General features: G+C 43.8%; 2 protein-coding genes across 2 annotated transcripts; one reads left to right on the forward strand and one right to left on the reverse strand.

Annotated features, from left to right (window-relative positions):
- Positions 1-10: 10 nt before the first annotated feature.
- On the forward strand, positions 11-5,009 carry SURF2 (surfeit 2). Its single transcript, XM_015879059.2, has 6 exons — positions 11-156; positions 344-498; positions 665-768; positions 919-1,122; positions 1,692-1,861; positions 2,583-5,009. The coding sequence occupies exons 1-6, from the start codon at positions 70-72 to the stop codon at positions 2,664-2,666; spliced, it is 804 nt and encodes a 267-aa protein (XP_015734545.1). The 5' UTR covers positions 11-69; the 3' UTR covers positions 2,667-5,009.
- Positions 4,674-16,007, reverse strand: SURF4 (surfeit 4). The gene is made up of 6 exons (XM_015879058.2): positions 15,829-16,007; positions 9,046-9,232; positions 7,846-7,922; positions 7,213-7,256; positions 6,095-6,281; positions 4,674-5,804 (listed from the first exon to the last, which is right to left on the reverse strand). Exons 1-6 carry the CDS (start codon positions 15,874-15,876, stop codon positions 5,538-5,540), a joined length of 810 nt encoding a protein of 269 aa, XP_015734544.1. The 5' UTR covers positions 15,877-16,007; the 3' UTR covers positions 4,674-5,537.
- Between the last annotated feature and the right edge of the window lie 47 nt (positions 16,008-16,054).

Raw genomic sequence — 16,054 nt, forward strand, 5'->3', positions numbered from 1 at the left:
GGCGGCTCCTGTCTGTCAGCGCCTCTCTATGGTCAGATCGGTCCTTGCGGTTGTCAGCTCGGCGTGGCCATGGCCGACGTGGTTCCGGAGGTGCCCGACGAGGTGCGGCTGTTCCTGCGGCAGCACCCGCTGCTCAGCATCGAGGAGTCGGGCAAGGTGGGCAGGATCGGTCCGAGGATGGAGCTGGGGGTGTTGGGTGGAGCTGGGGCCGTGAGGGGAACGAGGCTGATCTCAGTCTTCAGGCCGGAGGGGCTTCTCTCGCGGTGTAAATAGGGTTGGGTTATTGAGGAGGGCCCCCCCCCCGGCTCATCGCTGGGCTCTAATGGAGGTTCCTCGCTCTCAGGTGCGGTGCCGGCTGACGGGCCACGAGCTGCCGTGCCGGCTGAAGGAGCTGCAGGCTTACACCGACGGTAGGAAGTACAGGCGGCTGATAAAGACGTCCAGAGAGTTTGATTATAGCAGCTTCGAGCCGCATATAGTGCCCAGCACAAAGAATATGTAGGTATTCAGGTGTGTTCAGTCTCTGTGGCTGAGCTTTAGGGAGTTCCTGAGCACATGAATCTTTTATTTGTTACACAGCACAGTTCGTTTTAAGTGAAAGGTTATTATTAAGTAGTTTGTTTAAACTGTGTTTGTGGCTCTTTCTCCTGTATGTGTGTCTCAGACATCAGCTGTTCTGCAAACTCACCCTCAGACACATCAATAAGCTTCCAGAGCACGTCCTGCGTCACGTCCAAGGGAAACGCTATCAGAAGGCACTGAAGGCATGTGAGTGGGCTGTACCTTCATTAAAGCTGCTTTGTCCCCTGAGCTGTTGAAGTTTTGACGTGCTTCTGAGTTGCATGTGGGCCTGGAAGTAAATAGGACTCGAGGGTTGGGTTGCTTTGCTAAGTGCTGCTCAATCTGTTGCATCTTCAGATGAGAAGTGCCAGAAGGAAGGGGTGAAGTACGTCCCTGCCTGCTTGAGGCAGAAGCAGCAGCGGAGACAGCATGATGAGGACCAGGTGAATGGGAGCAGGCAACCTCACAGAACAGAAGAATTCTGGGAGCCAGACTCTCCCAGGACGGATGAGGATGAGGATGGAGAGGAGACGGACGACAGCATGAGTGATCTGTACCCACGTGAGTAACAACATCGCGATCTTAGAGCAAGTCTGTCAGCTCATTCTCTCACAGAGCCTTTCTACTGCTGCTGGCTGCTCACACTCTGGATATGTGACCTCCATCCAGTTTGAGGTTCTTGGATTTGGAAGAGGCTTGCCAATGCTGAATGTGAAATAGCAGTTATCACACAGTAATACCAGAGCTGGATCCCATAAGGTATGAGGGGAGGGTCTTCACTTTAGATATCGCTGTTTGCCTTGTTTCTCAGCGAGTCCTCCAGCCTGACAGGAGTTGGTGAGGCTGTTCCACTCACATCTGGACAATGCTGCCTTGCTGTAGGAGAGCAGAGCTTTGAGATCCCAGATCTGCCTGTGTTGCCTGGTTCCCAGAACTGGGCTAGTGAAAGCCCCAGGCATTTTACTAATAAAACTTAAGCGTGTTTGTTACTGAGTATTTCAGTATCGACGTATATGATGGGCTGATCCTTGCAGGCCAAAGTCAGCTTAGATGAGTAGAAAATAAGGTTCGGGGTAAGCAGAGCCTGTGTGCACAAAGAACTGATCCTGAGCTAAACCTTTGTATTTTAGCTGGACTCTTCCCAGAAAAAAGCCCAGCAGCTCCACAAAACACAGAGGCCAACGATGGTTTTGCAACAGACAGCGAGGATGATGGGGCCGAGCTGAGCAGGGAGAACGGTGACCTGAATGGAGATGGTGGAAGAATGGATGTGAGCAAAGCAGCTGGCAAGAGGGGAAAGGTAGGAGTCATTGCTGTGCGTAGCAGATGGGGAGCATGAACAGCCATCATCTATCCTGTAGGTGGTTGTCTGATCTGTTCCTGTCTGAGAATCAGCAGAAGGTGTAAATCTATTTAGGAGAATACTTTCTCCATGTGCCAGCCACAGACTTGCATCCTGAGGTGTGAATTAGTAGCAGTAAATGTTTATCCTGTCTGCTCCAACTGGGTTTCTTACTTCCTGTATAAATATCTTCAATTGAATCCTGCTGCACTATCTTTACAGTGAGACTGTGGGTTTTGTAATCTTCCTCTCCACACACACACAAGCTGAACTCTCTCAAAGTCCTGGAGTCCTCCACTTGAGGAGCTGACCAGGTCCTGCCTTTGGGTGCACTTACAGGAGGGAAACAGACACATTATATACATGAGGGTGAATAAACTCTCTCAGGAAACCCTACGGGAGGGACTGGAGCCTTTCTAATCATTATCAACATTGAAAGTTAAGGCTGTTTATTTCTATGGGGAGAGGGTCATTGTTTGCATCTAATGAAAACATATATGTGTCAGAGATGCTAACTCACAAGACAGGGCAAGAAAACACCCTGGCTTACCCTGTGCCCTGGGCTGTGCTTGTTCTGTCTCTTAGTAAAGGAAAACACACTTGATTTCTCTTTAAGCAGCCTGGGGGCAAGGCTGGGTTTAGTTCCTGGAAAAAGCTGATTGACTTTTTCTTTCTACAGAAACAATCAGGCCCTTCAAAGAAAAAATTCAAGAGCTGTCATCAAAAACCCAAAAAGTTCAAGAAAACAACCAATGGTAAATAAATTTTTTATGATAAAAATGCAGCGTGAAGCTTCTTGTGAAACAGTTCCAGATGGTGCACAAGACCAAAGCGTTCACCTGTAAACCCTGCTGCCCATAGCAGTTAGTTGGTACAGCAGGGAGGAGTAGCAAGGGGGAATTAAACTGTGTGTTAACGCTGTCTCTCCATCCACTACTAACAAAACAAGAACTACCACTACAGTAACATAAAGGCAAAGCCACTGCTTGGAACTGTTTATGAAGAGAAAAAGCACACATGTTTAAGGGTCACTAGTCATACACTTCAAGTGGATACAAAGATGCCATTTGTTTTTATTTTGATTGTTTCAAAAATCAAAACATTTTCAAACACAACTAAGGTACAAAATACAGCATAAAATGAGAATTTATACTTATTTTTTTTTCCACATAGAAAGCAAAAATATATTCAGAATGAATTCCAGAACGCTTTGCAGAGCCAATTGATAGCTGACATCCTGTTTCTCAGCCATTGGGGGAGGTCACTGTATTTTAGGGAGATGTGTGAATACAGCAGTGTATGTAAGATACCAGAATCTTCTGTACCAGGACTCACAGCTCTTAAGTCCACATATTGTGCTGCCTAGAAATACCTTATAATGCCCTCCACCTTACCGTGCCTCTTCAGGCAGTAACAGTTCCCTTTTCTGGGGTCTTTCATTAGAAGTTGAACTCTATTTTCACAGAGGCAACTGGTCAGTATTCCAGACTAGTCCATCATCCAGCTCCTTAGTTAGACAGGACACAGAGAACAAGCTGAGGAAGATAACTTAGGGCTACCTACAGAAATGGTTTCTACCGTTCAATTTATAAATACTACAAACACCAACAGCAGTTGAGAGATTTGAGAATGGCTGCCTTGATGTAGTCTATCAGTTCTAAGACCTGCAGTGAAACTGAGCAAAGAACATCCTGTGCTGCACATCAGGAATTGAAAGGACTAGTTTGGTTTGCTATGAAGAGACAGGCACAATAAACACTTGAGGTAAAAACCTCTCCTGCAAAACCTATTTAGAAAGAAGCCTCCTAAGTGACCTGAACTTCAATGCTGGCTTCCTCTCATCTACCCCCACATACTCATCTTTCTCCTCCCCTTCATCAGCAGCACATCCTGCTGTTACATGGGATGCTTTTCCCTTAGGATGATGGAATCGCTGCTTTAACACTTAGCAACACTCTTCTATTTGCCATTTGCTCTATTTAGCCTAGTTTTCTCAACCAATAAATAACCATTCAGGAGAACTGTCCAAGCCAGTATCCTTACCAGGTAATCCAGGTAATTAGTTCCTGCTGGAGATGGTTCAGCTCAATTGCTCCTTGAACAAATAGTAGAGCAGCTTTCTCAAGGGAGACGAGAAGAAATCAAGGTAATGTTAGCAAGTTGGTAGGGCTCATGCTCTAAAAATCTAGGGTGCTTTCATGATCTAATGAAACAGGTTTATCTACCAGCAGAGGACAAAATGCCTCCTCTAAGCAGCATTCACTAAGCATGTTCATGGCACAGAGGCTGTGGCACTGAGGTAAAAAACAGAGCCTTGCTCTCTCCTCTCTTTTAAGCTGAGGAGTTCCTTCCTCTGAACATGAAAGTTACGCTCCTGACTGCTTATTCTCTCTGCAGGCTTTGCACTTGCATTCTTCAACTATAACTGCCTGTAATGCACAGTTGAGAACTGGGACTATTGCAGCACACAGCTGACTTCCATGCTCGTTCCCTATGCATCTCAGGTGTGGCCCAAGATGTCAAGGGGAAGAGTTAGACTTGGAGCTCAGCACTCCAACCTTTCCACTTTTCAGTCAGCTGAGACTGACATAAATGAATCAAGAAAAGCAAGAAGATTATAGTAATTAAAAGATTGACTGCTCTCATCTTGCATGTATTGTGTGCAGGGAAAAAGGGAGGTTTCATGGTTCTGGATAAATACTTTCACCAGTAACCTGCAATTCAGGTGTGAATTTGGAGCATACGTAGATGGACAATGGATGGAAACTGGTTAATAGCAGAAAGGAGCTTTTATTATGGAACGTGCAGCATAACAAGGCTCACTTTCTTGGGAACCCAGGAGGGGGCAACTCTGGGAAAAGAGTGTTGAGTAAAGAGTTCTTTTGGCACAGAATTCTACCAGCATCTAATGTTCTGTCTCTTCAGGAGTACCTTGCCCCTTCCCTCTTAAAATCTTGTAAGCAAGAAGGAATATCACCCCTCAAGAACAGAACTGTAACTTGTTAGAAAACTCTCCCTTTTCTTACCTAAAGCACATTACAGTTACTTTCAGGATTTTCTTTTTGCCTTCTATTTGGGTGCAGGAAATTCCTCCTTCTTGCTAAAAGGAAAGTAATAATGGATTTACAGGCCCTCTGAATAGCAAAATAACCACGAGTTCTTTTGATATGGCTTTCCACCTTGATAAGCAATGCTATAACCAGTGGAACTCCTTATACACAAGATAAGATCTGATGAGGGTGAAAAAGGGGATCCACTTTAAGTTATAGCTAAAACCCAACGTCACACTGAATGATACAGCTGTACTTCTCACAGTTCTCCAAATTTTAAAACAATGTTGACGTTAAAGAGAGCAACCGTTCTACTGCAACTCACTGAAGCACCAGCAAAATGCAGGTTTGCTGGGTTAGTTCCAAATCTAGAAAGTTAGAATGATAAGCCTAGGCAACATTCCTTGAAGAAATGGGATTTTATCTATTATATTACTGGTGCCACTGTAAATCAAATTCAGAACATCTGTGCCTTTAATAAGAAGGGGGCATGTATGTGTAAAATGCTGGCAGTTTTTGTTGAATCCATACAGAATCAGTTCTGATCTTAACGTGTTATGTCCCAAGAAGTGTTGCTACTCCTGTTACCACTCTTTTTTCTTCTCATCCATGGAGACTCCACCAGGACCCAGTGCAACCACAAGGAGGAGCCCTCCAATTACAGACATGGTCTGGAAGAAATCGTATTTGAGGAAGTCGTGCATGGGTTTGTAGGCTGGGATGGTCCAGAAGGCATTGAAGTAGATGTTGATGCCAAACAGCCAGATGACTAGAGTCAAGGCAGCCAGCTTTGTCTTGAAGCCAATTGCCACCAAGATAATCAGGGCTGTGCCCACAATGTTTTGCAGAATCTGCAGGGAGGGGAGATTAAAAAAAACAAACAAATCAAAACCCAAAAACTGAATACTCCCACCAACAAATCAAGCAAGATTTTGTGTCTCTTAAATGGATACACAGAACAGAGCATGGATAAGCAGTTCATAAGAGCAAGTTGTCTTAGTACAGATAATCTAATAACATTTTTTCTAAATATTAATTAAAAAGACTTTAATAGGAAGCAATGAGTAAGACCTACAGCTAATCTGGGAGGTAGTACTATATTTCAGTTCTTTAACTCGTATTTTTTACTCATGATACTTACATAAAAGAAGTTCATGTCAAAATGCAGCAGTGTCATGAACATGAGGACCAGCAGCACACGGCCCCCAAGCTGCATGTACTGCTTAGGAGAGCTCTCCCGCATAGTAGGGACACCAGCAAACATGCTCTTCCCCTCTGAGCGTGACTCAGCCAAAAGCAGCAGCAAGCCTCCCCCCAGGGCAAGGTTCCTACAGAAAGATACAAGTAGAAAATAAAAGCTTTCTTGTTTAAGCAAAACAAAACCAAAACAACTAGATCTACAGGTAAACACAAACTATGAAGTCTGATCTGACAATTTTAACTCTAACAATCTGATTATTAGTGAGAAACGATTACTCTGTACCCTGCACTAGAATCTGCAGCTGAAACAGCAGCTTTGTACACAGTGCAGGTTTACACAAGCCTGCATAGACACACACGGCCTGCTAGAGAAGTCTGGCACACACAGCTCAGGCGCAGTCATTCAGCATTTGTTATTCTGTACCTCTGGTTTAACTACATATGCTAAAGAAGTCCAGAGTTTGCTTTGAGAAAACAGAACAGCAGCACTGCTAGGAGATGTTACACATTTACAGGGTTGTAGTAAGCCCAAGAGCACAGATCTTGTGCTGCTACCCCCATCCTACCCTCAGAGGAGAGGGGTGAAAAGTTAACAGCCACCACTCCACATTTTAGAGGGAAGTTCCTTATCAATAAACTTGTCTTCTGCTTATGGAGGGTGATATAGACTTGAAACCACAGAAACCAGCCTAGTATCTAAATGTTTCAGTTTTCTCAAATAAATCCTTTGATCTCGCATGTAAGCACAGCTGCTATTTTAACTGTTTAAGAAATAGCAGCTCACTGATCCAAACCAGATCCCGAGCTCTCAGCAAGGATGTCACAGCAGTAATCAGATCTTAGTGGATCTTAGGATTAATCTCTTCTTTCTGCAGTAGTGAACTTGCTGTCTATAGCTTAAACAAGTGCTGTATGTACACTAAGTGCTGGGATATTAATACAAGCAGACCATCTGTAAAATCTTTCCAGCACGCTGTACAAAGACAATTCCCTGTCAGAGAATGGAAGCAACAGACAAAAGCTTTTGTTGTGTTTTGATAAAAACTGAAGTAGTCATACCTCATCAAGAACTTCAGGTCCCATAGAATGCTGTATGCAATAGTCTAGGCAAAGAATAAAATAAGTTGAAAACACCACGTACATTGTACTGAAGTTCTGCATGTTATGTTATCAAACCTGTACCATCAATAGCAAATGTCAATTAGAAGTACATTACACTACAGGAAATAAGCTAAATTACACCACCATGGTCCTGTGAGTCAGTGTAAAATAGAACTGAAGCCAGAATTTAACTTGTGCTTCAGCCCCCACAAAAACCATCTGTTTCAAACAAAAATGTTTGTCACTGGGGACAGCCCTTCAGAAGAGCTGTGTGCTGAAGGCTGAAAGCAACTACAAGATCCATATTTGGTATATTACTGACGTACAGGTAAACTGCAAGTCACTTTGGCTAAATTGGTCAAGGTCAAATATTGAATCAGCATCTCCAGCTGACTAATTACAATTATATCCAAGGATCTGTTGGGCATCTCAGAAGAACAGAAACAGCAAAATAGTTCAATGTCACTGAGGACTGGCATTAGGCCAGGGTGGAGAAAAATTCTGGGTATTTAAATATGCTGGTCATACTGCAGCTAAGAGAGAAGACTTGAAAGCTATGGTTTAGAAGGTCTGAAGACTCAAGCCTCCTACCTGTAATGCTATAATTCCAAACAGTCCAAAGCAGGCATATTGCACAAAGTTCCTACTCAGCACCAGGATACAGCCGCCTGAGTTGGGGAAAATTGAACACAGTTACACTTCTGGCTTGCACAGGAAAAGATGCTGCAGGAATGCTAACTTGTTTTGAACTGAGCAGAATCAGATGTGTCAGCTGTGCTGAAGAGTCAGCTAGGATTAATGGCACACTGACACAAATCAGTTTCAGAACCAGTGTTTCTGAACGTGCTTAAAACTGGTAAAATTCTATGAATATCTTTTATTTTACAAAGAGTAAGCATATGCTCAATGTAGCCCATGGTAGACACTCTGGAGCAGTTCTCAGTATTAAAGCATAAAAAGAAGCTGCAGAGAAACTCAACTAATCACAAGGTGAGACTTCACTTTGTTCTTTCCTTTTGTATTATTTTCTTAATGATAACTATTAGGGCAAACATGCTGTACTCTTTGCTTTGAAAGCTTTTAGATCTTTCCTCAAATGTTACAACAAAAAGCCCTGACAGCCCTTCCCACTTTGACATGAGAATTATTAATTACATTAAATTAAACTGGAAATAGAAGGGTAAAAAACTACACCCAAGAACAAAAAGTGAAATTAGCAGAGCAATCAAGGACAATAGATGTGGAACATAATGTAAACAATTAAGATTTTATTCCTTTCAATTTCTGATCACTTAGGAAATATCCAGACGTTCTGCTTTCAGGCTATGTATCTTTGATATAAGAACTCTCTTGTGGTTGAGGTGTACCAACTGCACAGTAAGACCCTGCCACTGAGATTAATCTCTATTAAAAAAAAGCAGGCAGTGAAAGTCTTACCCATGCCCCATTTAAGAAAATGTGATTATTCAACTTAGAGAACTCAGAGTTGTGGGATTGTTTATAGATGGATGTACAGAATTGAAAACAGACTGTTCTAACAGACTCCTGGCATCTGACTCAGAGGTAACGGGTCACAAGAAATTCTTGCAGTTGGTTTCCAGGAAGGCCTGAAGCAGGTCAATTCTTTTCATTCAGCCTGTGGAGCACTATCAATTCTAAGCTATCAGCGGCTGTTAAGAAATCAATGAGGTGTCCCGTGCTTACATGATTCACAGTGCTTGCATGAGCCATGGGGTGGCAGACACACTGGAGTGCTCTGGCATCCACCTTAACAGCTTTAGAGCCACTTACTCAGCTGTCCGAAGAGATTTATGAACACAAAGATGGAGGCTAGGAAATAGCCACAGTTCCACGTTCCATCAATGTAATCCCTCTGTTCGCTCCACTGGAACCACATGCGGATGCCATCCTCCAGGAAGGTGCTGATCAGGCACAGGCGGGCCACGTGGGGGAGGTACTGCTTGGTCACCCTTAGGAACTATAGGCAGACAGCACAGTTAGCAGGGGAGGGAGGACATTGGGCAAGGTGATACTTGAGGCATAAGAGATCCACGCTCCACAGACCGAGGCCAGTGGTTCTCATGCACACACCATCATCAACATCTAGATAGAAACACAGACTTGGCACTACAATTTAAGGAATTTCTCCTACATTCCAGTTTAAGAACACTTGGGAGAGGTTGAGGAAAACCAATTTTCATGCTCTGCCTGAAGAGCATTTTGGTCAAGGACCTGGAAAAAAGCAGATTTCGGCAGTACCCATGTAATGAGAACTGTGTTTTGATGGAGCTCTTACTAGAGGAAGGCTGACCTTGGTCTCAGTTTGCCTCAGTTTCATGTTACAGCTCAACTGATCTATCAGATAGCCAGGAGCTGAAAGGGCAATCCTACTCCCACCCACATGCTCAGGCACTCAACACCCTGTAACAAACTGATTCAGGGAGCGAGGCTGACAGAGACTGCAGAAAGATTAAAAAACATGCATGTGCTTCTGCCAAGCTAGATCCCTCTACAACTCATAGAAGCACCATGTATCTGTGTGAAAGCTCACTTATACACAGAAAAAGATACTGCATCTGGACTATGACAAGTGCTCAACTACATCACATGGCTTCCTGAAGGGAATTGCTTATTACTTAACAGAGATTTCCACTAGGCATTATCACTCTGAATACAAATCAGCACCCAGCTGCCCACTGCACATACAGCTTCGGCTTGGCCACATCTCTAGAAAGACACATGGAGTGAGTATGTGCTGCTGCTCAGGCAAGAGCTGTCTAGTAAGTAACAAATGTAAATAAACCTAAAACTAACTCTACAAGATCAACCAGGAGGATTTCCACCTTCACCTGAAACAGTTTGGGCAGGTTGACACTTGTGAAAGTCAATGCCCCTGTTACGAGTCTTCATGCAGAATGGACAGACTTACCAGAAATCCCTAATGCAGAATTAGGAGCAGCCATTGAATAAAACTCCACTATCCCACACACAGTTTGATGCGTTGTGAAGCACATTCAGCATGAAAAGGGCATGGGGAAAGCCACATGTGCAGAGGTGTTTGCCAGACAGCACTGAACTTTGTAACAAAGCGGACAGAAACAGCAGACCAAGCTCTGCTTTCCTGATTCAGAACTTATATCGTCTCTGGGTTAGTCTGTACAACTAATAAGCTAGTTTCTGGTCAGAATATTTTTTGAGGCTCCAGAAGCTTTCAGTACACATGGGAGTGAGTGAATACAATGGACACTAAAGCCATTTCTGCAAGTTTTCACTTGTTACACTAATTAGTAAGTACTAAAGGCCTTATCAAATTCTATGGAAATTAAAAGCTTTGCTTACTCTGTAACCAAAGATTATCACAAGAAAAAAGGATCTGGCAAACATGCTTAACAGTTAATATCAGAACAAACTACACTAGTTGTACTGTATGCATCCAGAGTCTAAGGGTCAAGATTGGAGTCAATTAAGTGCACATTAAGCACAGCTGTACTCTGACTTGGGGCTGCTACCTCAGCCTGGTTAAAGCCACGGTAGCAGTTGGATCAATGAGTCAGAAGAAAAAATTGGTGATCTTTGTCACTGAAGAAGAAACATCTTGGTTTACAGTTCCCTTCTCTCCCTTATTTCACTGTGTGTTTAGACAGCCTGAGGCCAAGAATACTACAGATGAAGTTACTTTGGAAATTGGTTGAAAAAAACTTGGTCTAAAGGGGTGAAGCATAAGAAGGAAATGCAAGAGGACACAGGCTGAATACCTGTAGGAAAACGAATTAAACCATTGCTGGGGAAAGCCTGCAAAAAGCAGTAAGTACTACAGAGGAAATCCACTGCCAGGCCTCATCTCTGCGGCTTTTGAAGTGGGTCATGTAAGTTTATCTCATCTTCCTCTTCCCCGAAAGAGCTGCCAACAGTACATGGGAAAGAGCCAAAAAGACATTTAGCATTTACCTGTTCTCTTGGCGTGTAATGGGAATTTAACACTATCCGTTAAACACAAGTGTGAGCGTCCAATCAGCTGAAGACAAGTCAGAGCAACTGAGGCCTAAAGCAGCTGCAGTGCTAAGCAACCTTATCATGACATACACCATCTCTGGACATCCATAAGTCATGGAGCTGCATTTATTTAGCTACACACAAGCTGAAACCACTGTGTATAGCCAGCTTAAAGCAAATTAACTTCAGAAACAAGAGAAGGATAAAAAACAAGTGAGAATGGTGAGGAAAATCCAGAAAGAAGAAGAAAAGAGTATCTAAATTCTATCTCAAAATTCACACAATGTCTTGTGTGGCAGTTACATGACAAGAGAACGTAAGTAATGGAGGCAAGGACACAGCAACTTAAAGAAACAGGTCTCTGTTAGTGGGACTGAGCCAATACCTTCAGAAATCCAATCTTGTCCCTACACATCAATAGTGGCAGGTAGGTGAGCACGCTGTATTTTGAGACCAAATCCTAAGCCCAGGTATGATTCACAAGGGTAAAAAGCAGCATGAAACTTTACAGCTGCAGATGATAAATTTAACCAGGCAATACACTTGTCTTAAGATGCACACTACTATGTACTTAATAAAAAACAAAGTGTTGAGATGAATAGAGGTGACAGCATTAAAGACAGGATGTGCAGTAATCAGATGGCTTATTCTGCTCTGGGTTTTGCATCAATTGTTCTTAGCACCTGCTGCTTCCTTGTAAGAGTCAAACACCTAGGGAAAAGATAACAAAATACCAAAGTCAAACTGTCTGACAGGAGAACAGCTGGTTCTGCGATGGCAGTCAAGTCATTAGCATAGAGCAGAGGGGCTCTGTGTTGCCATTTCCCCCTCTAATGGGATTAGGAGGGCAAATAGATTTAAATGCTCCTCTTAGGTTGACGTGCAAAGATGCACAGGGGGGTGGTTGAACCATAGAAGCACACAGCAACAGATGATCTAGGGATACTAACATCCAATCTCTGTTCAATATATCCCCACCTCCAAATTTATAAGCACCCTGCCCCATTTTGATATAGGGGAGCACACCGTAGCACAACCACAGATAAGACCAATACTCGGCCCAAACTGTGGCACAGTGTTCCCCAAGGTGCATTCTATAAGCAGAGATAAGTGAACAAACACACACACTGGGTGGTAGCACAGCATGCAACAATTCTCATTTTCCTCCAGATTTGTGAGGCTGATTTTACCAAACTTAACAGAAATGCTTCAACAATTAACATTGGTCCAAAGTCTAACCACAAAGATTTCTCTCATTTATGTGTGTTTATCATACATTATGATCACAGTGCTGAACGACCATCTGTTACTAAAGAGAAAACTCCTCTGGGCTTCAGAACATTACCAGTTCACAGCTTCTGATAAAGATCTACTTGAAATATCTAGTCTGATTTTAGTTAAGGAAGTACTCTGTTCTCAAGTGAACTAACAGCTCTAGTAGATGCCACTGATGTTCAAGAGCAGGATGCTTGCTTTCCTTTCATCAACCTGTATGTGTATATATATATATATATATTTGTGGAGACCTCACCTAATAATCACAAGGACAGTAGCACCCATCACATCAGGCTAACCAACATACACAGCCTGTTAGTGTAACCTAGATATTGAAATAAGTACAAGAGCCTTGTTGTCAAAAGGCGAAGAGAGACCTCTGATCCACCAGAACATTTAGTCTTAATCACGTTTTTAATTGCACTATGATTTATCACGACAACGCTTTTCACTTATAGAATGTGCTTTATACCAATTCCCTTTTCAAGACTATTCAATCAAATCCTTAGAATGGGATTTCTTAGTCATCTACTGCATATTGCTATCACTATTCATGGGAAGGATCTTTCCCAGCCTGAGAGGAATAGGCTGCATTTGGTTTAGAATGCTAAAGAATCAGTATACCAATATGACTAAGCTAGAGCTTCCAGATTCAGTTCCTTAATATAAAGGTCAGACTAACAATGAAATGTTTTCTTCTCCCTTCTATTACCTTCAAAATAGGATAGAGAGATGTTAGAATTAGCTGAATAACGTGCACCAGCATTCACATAGGAAAAGTAACTGAAACCCCAGCCTGGTTCTCCCTTACAGTCCTTTCACTGCAGTACAATGACTCAATGTCTCATTGCATTTTTGTCCTCCTCTTTTTTCTTTCAGAACAGCAGAAATACCAGGCACCCACATTCCTAAATATTATTGCATTAGACATTAGAAAAGTTGCTTGAGATTTGCCCTGCCTTATGGGGATTACAAGAGAGAGGCCTACAGTTCCCTACCTCAATCACTACAGCCACTACGTACTGCTTTTCTTTATCAGCGTAAGAACAGCATATGGTGACTGCACTGACAAGCTTAACATGCAGTATTTTAACAAGTATCACTACTGCACAACCACTGGCTATAGATGCGTGCTAAGCTAAACTACTGGCCAGTATTCACAAGTGATCTAGGCCACCTTCTTGTCACCCCAGTAATTCCCTTGTGTGAGGGCAGGTACCCATTTGACCTAAACATGGAGATAAATGAACCAGCTGAAAATGAACACTGGAATTCTTTCAGCCAGTTCAGCTTGTCAGTCTGGTGACAGGTAAGTGCTAATGTGTGAGAAGGAAAGTGGAACACAGCCTTGGGAAGAGTGGGACAGCTCTGGTCAGTGACAGCTAACTGTCCAGCTGCCCTGCAAGGCCTTAGCTTCAGTGCAGTACTCCACTCTATTGGGATGGTTCACCTGAGAAGAGCCACTTGTTTTACACCTTGGGAGACTTCTCATGAGTATCTTGACATTTAAAGTGTAGCTTTCTTAATTCAAACGGCAATGGAAGCGTTGGAAAAATTAAGTCTTAGCGTTTGAACTTCAGGAAAATGTGATTCTTGCTTTAACGACATACTCAGTACTTACTGATAAGCTATGGAAACAGCTGTAACATTCTCCCCACAGTGCTTTATGCTACAGAAAGTAAGACTTGTCAGATCTTTAATATGAGGAATGAAGCGAGCAAGGTTGTCAATTAGAGTGTATTCAGGTCCCAGCACAGTAATTATCCAGCTTCCCGAACTCCCTCACCAACAGGAGTTTCAACATAGTGACAGTCCAGATGTTCTAACTGTCTTTTTTAATCCACCCTGAACTAAGTCTCTGTAACATCAAGCCTTCACTTCACAATATATACCAAAGGTTATTATTTGCTAAGACTCTCCACTCCTACACCAGTGTGATATGATACTGAGTTTTAGCAACAGGCACAGCATTGAAATGATCTCATTGAGCAAGGAGGCAGCCATTTGGAACCAGAATCATCTGAGGAACATTTCAGTTACTTGAAAGGCAGCAGTTATTTTGCAATCTGATGGGTAAGAACATGTAAACACCCCAAATTCTGTGACTAAGGGAAAGATTTGCCTTTAAATAGTATGTGCTCAAACACAAATAAAAAAATCAGCCATTTAAAACTCACATTTTTGCCGGACAAAAGAGCTTTCACTGCTATGAAGAGTGGGGGTTAGAGACATCTAGAAATAGGCACACAGGAATAAACAGAGAGGTGTTATAAAAAGGTCAGGACAACGGTGTAAGTTTTGGCAAGCAACACAAACGCTATATTGACAGCTTACATTCTCCTTTAGAGAACAGGGTAAGTACAGGATGACGAAAATAATTAGGACACCTATTAAACTGGGTGCTGCCAAATACCACAAGCTCTAAAATGAGTCTTCCATCCGGGGCAGGGAGGAAGTGCTGAGCAGGTCTTCCCAGAGAGCCCAGCAGTGACAGCGCAGCCCCGGGAGCTGCAGACATTGTACCACTGACTGTTCAGAAGATTCAAGTGCATAAACGGGTAGAATAAGGTTTTTGCAAGGAATGTGATAAACTATCATGAGATGTTAGATCTTATTCTCAATTACATGAATCGCTAGAACCGTGAAAGTCTTTCTGACATTATCACTGCTTATACACAGAGTATCTCTGCTGTTGTGTGTATGGATAAGTGATTATAAGCTTCTATTTCACAGAAAGCTGCAATTATTGAAATCAAGGTAAGAAGGACCGAGACAACACCTGCTCATTTGCTTTCACAGAATCACAGAATGACCCGGGTTGGAAGGGACCTCAAGGATCATGTAGTCCCAACCCCCTGCCTGGCAGGGCCACCAAACATACACCTTTACTAGATCAGGTTGCCCAGGGCCCCGTCCAACCTGGCCTTGAACACCTCCAAGGACGGGGCATCCACAACCTCCCTGGGCAGCCTGTTCCAGGGCCTAACCACTCTCCTAGTAAAGAGCTCTCCTTCCACTCCAGCTCTAAACACAGCACATCAGGGCCTCGCACGCTGCCAGAGATGGGGCCCATCACCTTCCCTTCACATACACCCCACAAACACACCTCGGCCTCCCGCTCTCCCCCCACACACCCAGCAATAGGATGAGGCCGGCATCCCGGCTCCAGCTCACCCATCCGACAGGCAGAGGACACCGCGGCCTCCCCACACCGTGAGGGCCCACAGCCGCTCCCTCAGCACCAGGTCCCGGCCTCAGCCTCCCACCGCGGCCCACCTCACCTCCCCCAACCCAGCGGGCACCCACCTGATCCGCGAAGTCCTCAGCGGTGCTCATGATATCGTTCTGACCCATAGCAGCGGAAAAAGGAGGCCAGGCCTCACACTAAAGGGGCTGCGGCCGCAGGGAAGGAAGGAAGAAGGAAGGAAGGAAGGAAGGAGAGGAGGGGGGGAGCGCCGGGCCGCGCCGCACCGCCAATGCTGCCACGTAGGCCAGGCCTTAAAGGCGCCGCGCGGGCGGCAGCGCCAACACA

Source organism: Coturnix japonica, chromosome 17, assembly GCF_001577835.2.
Source record: "Coturnix japonica isolate 7356 chromosome 17, Coturnix japonica 2.1, whole genome shotgun sequence".
Classification (NCBI taxonomy): domain Eukaryota; kingdom Metazoa; phylum Chordata; class Aves; order Galliformes; family Phasianidae; genus Coturnix; species Coturnix japonica.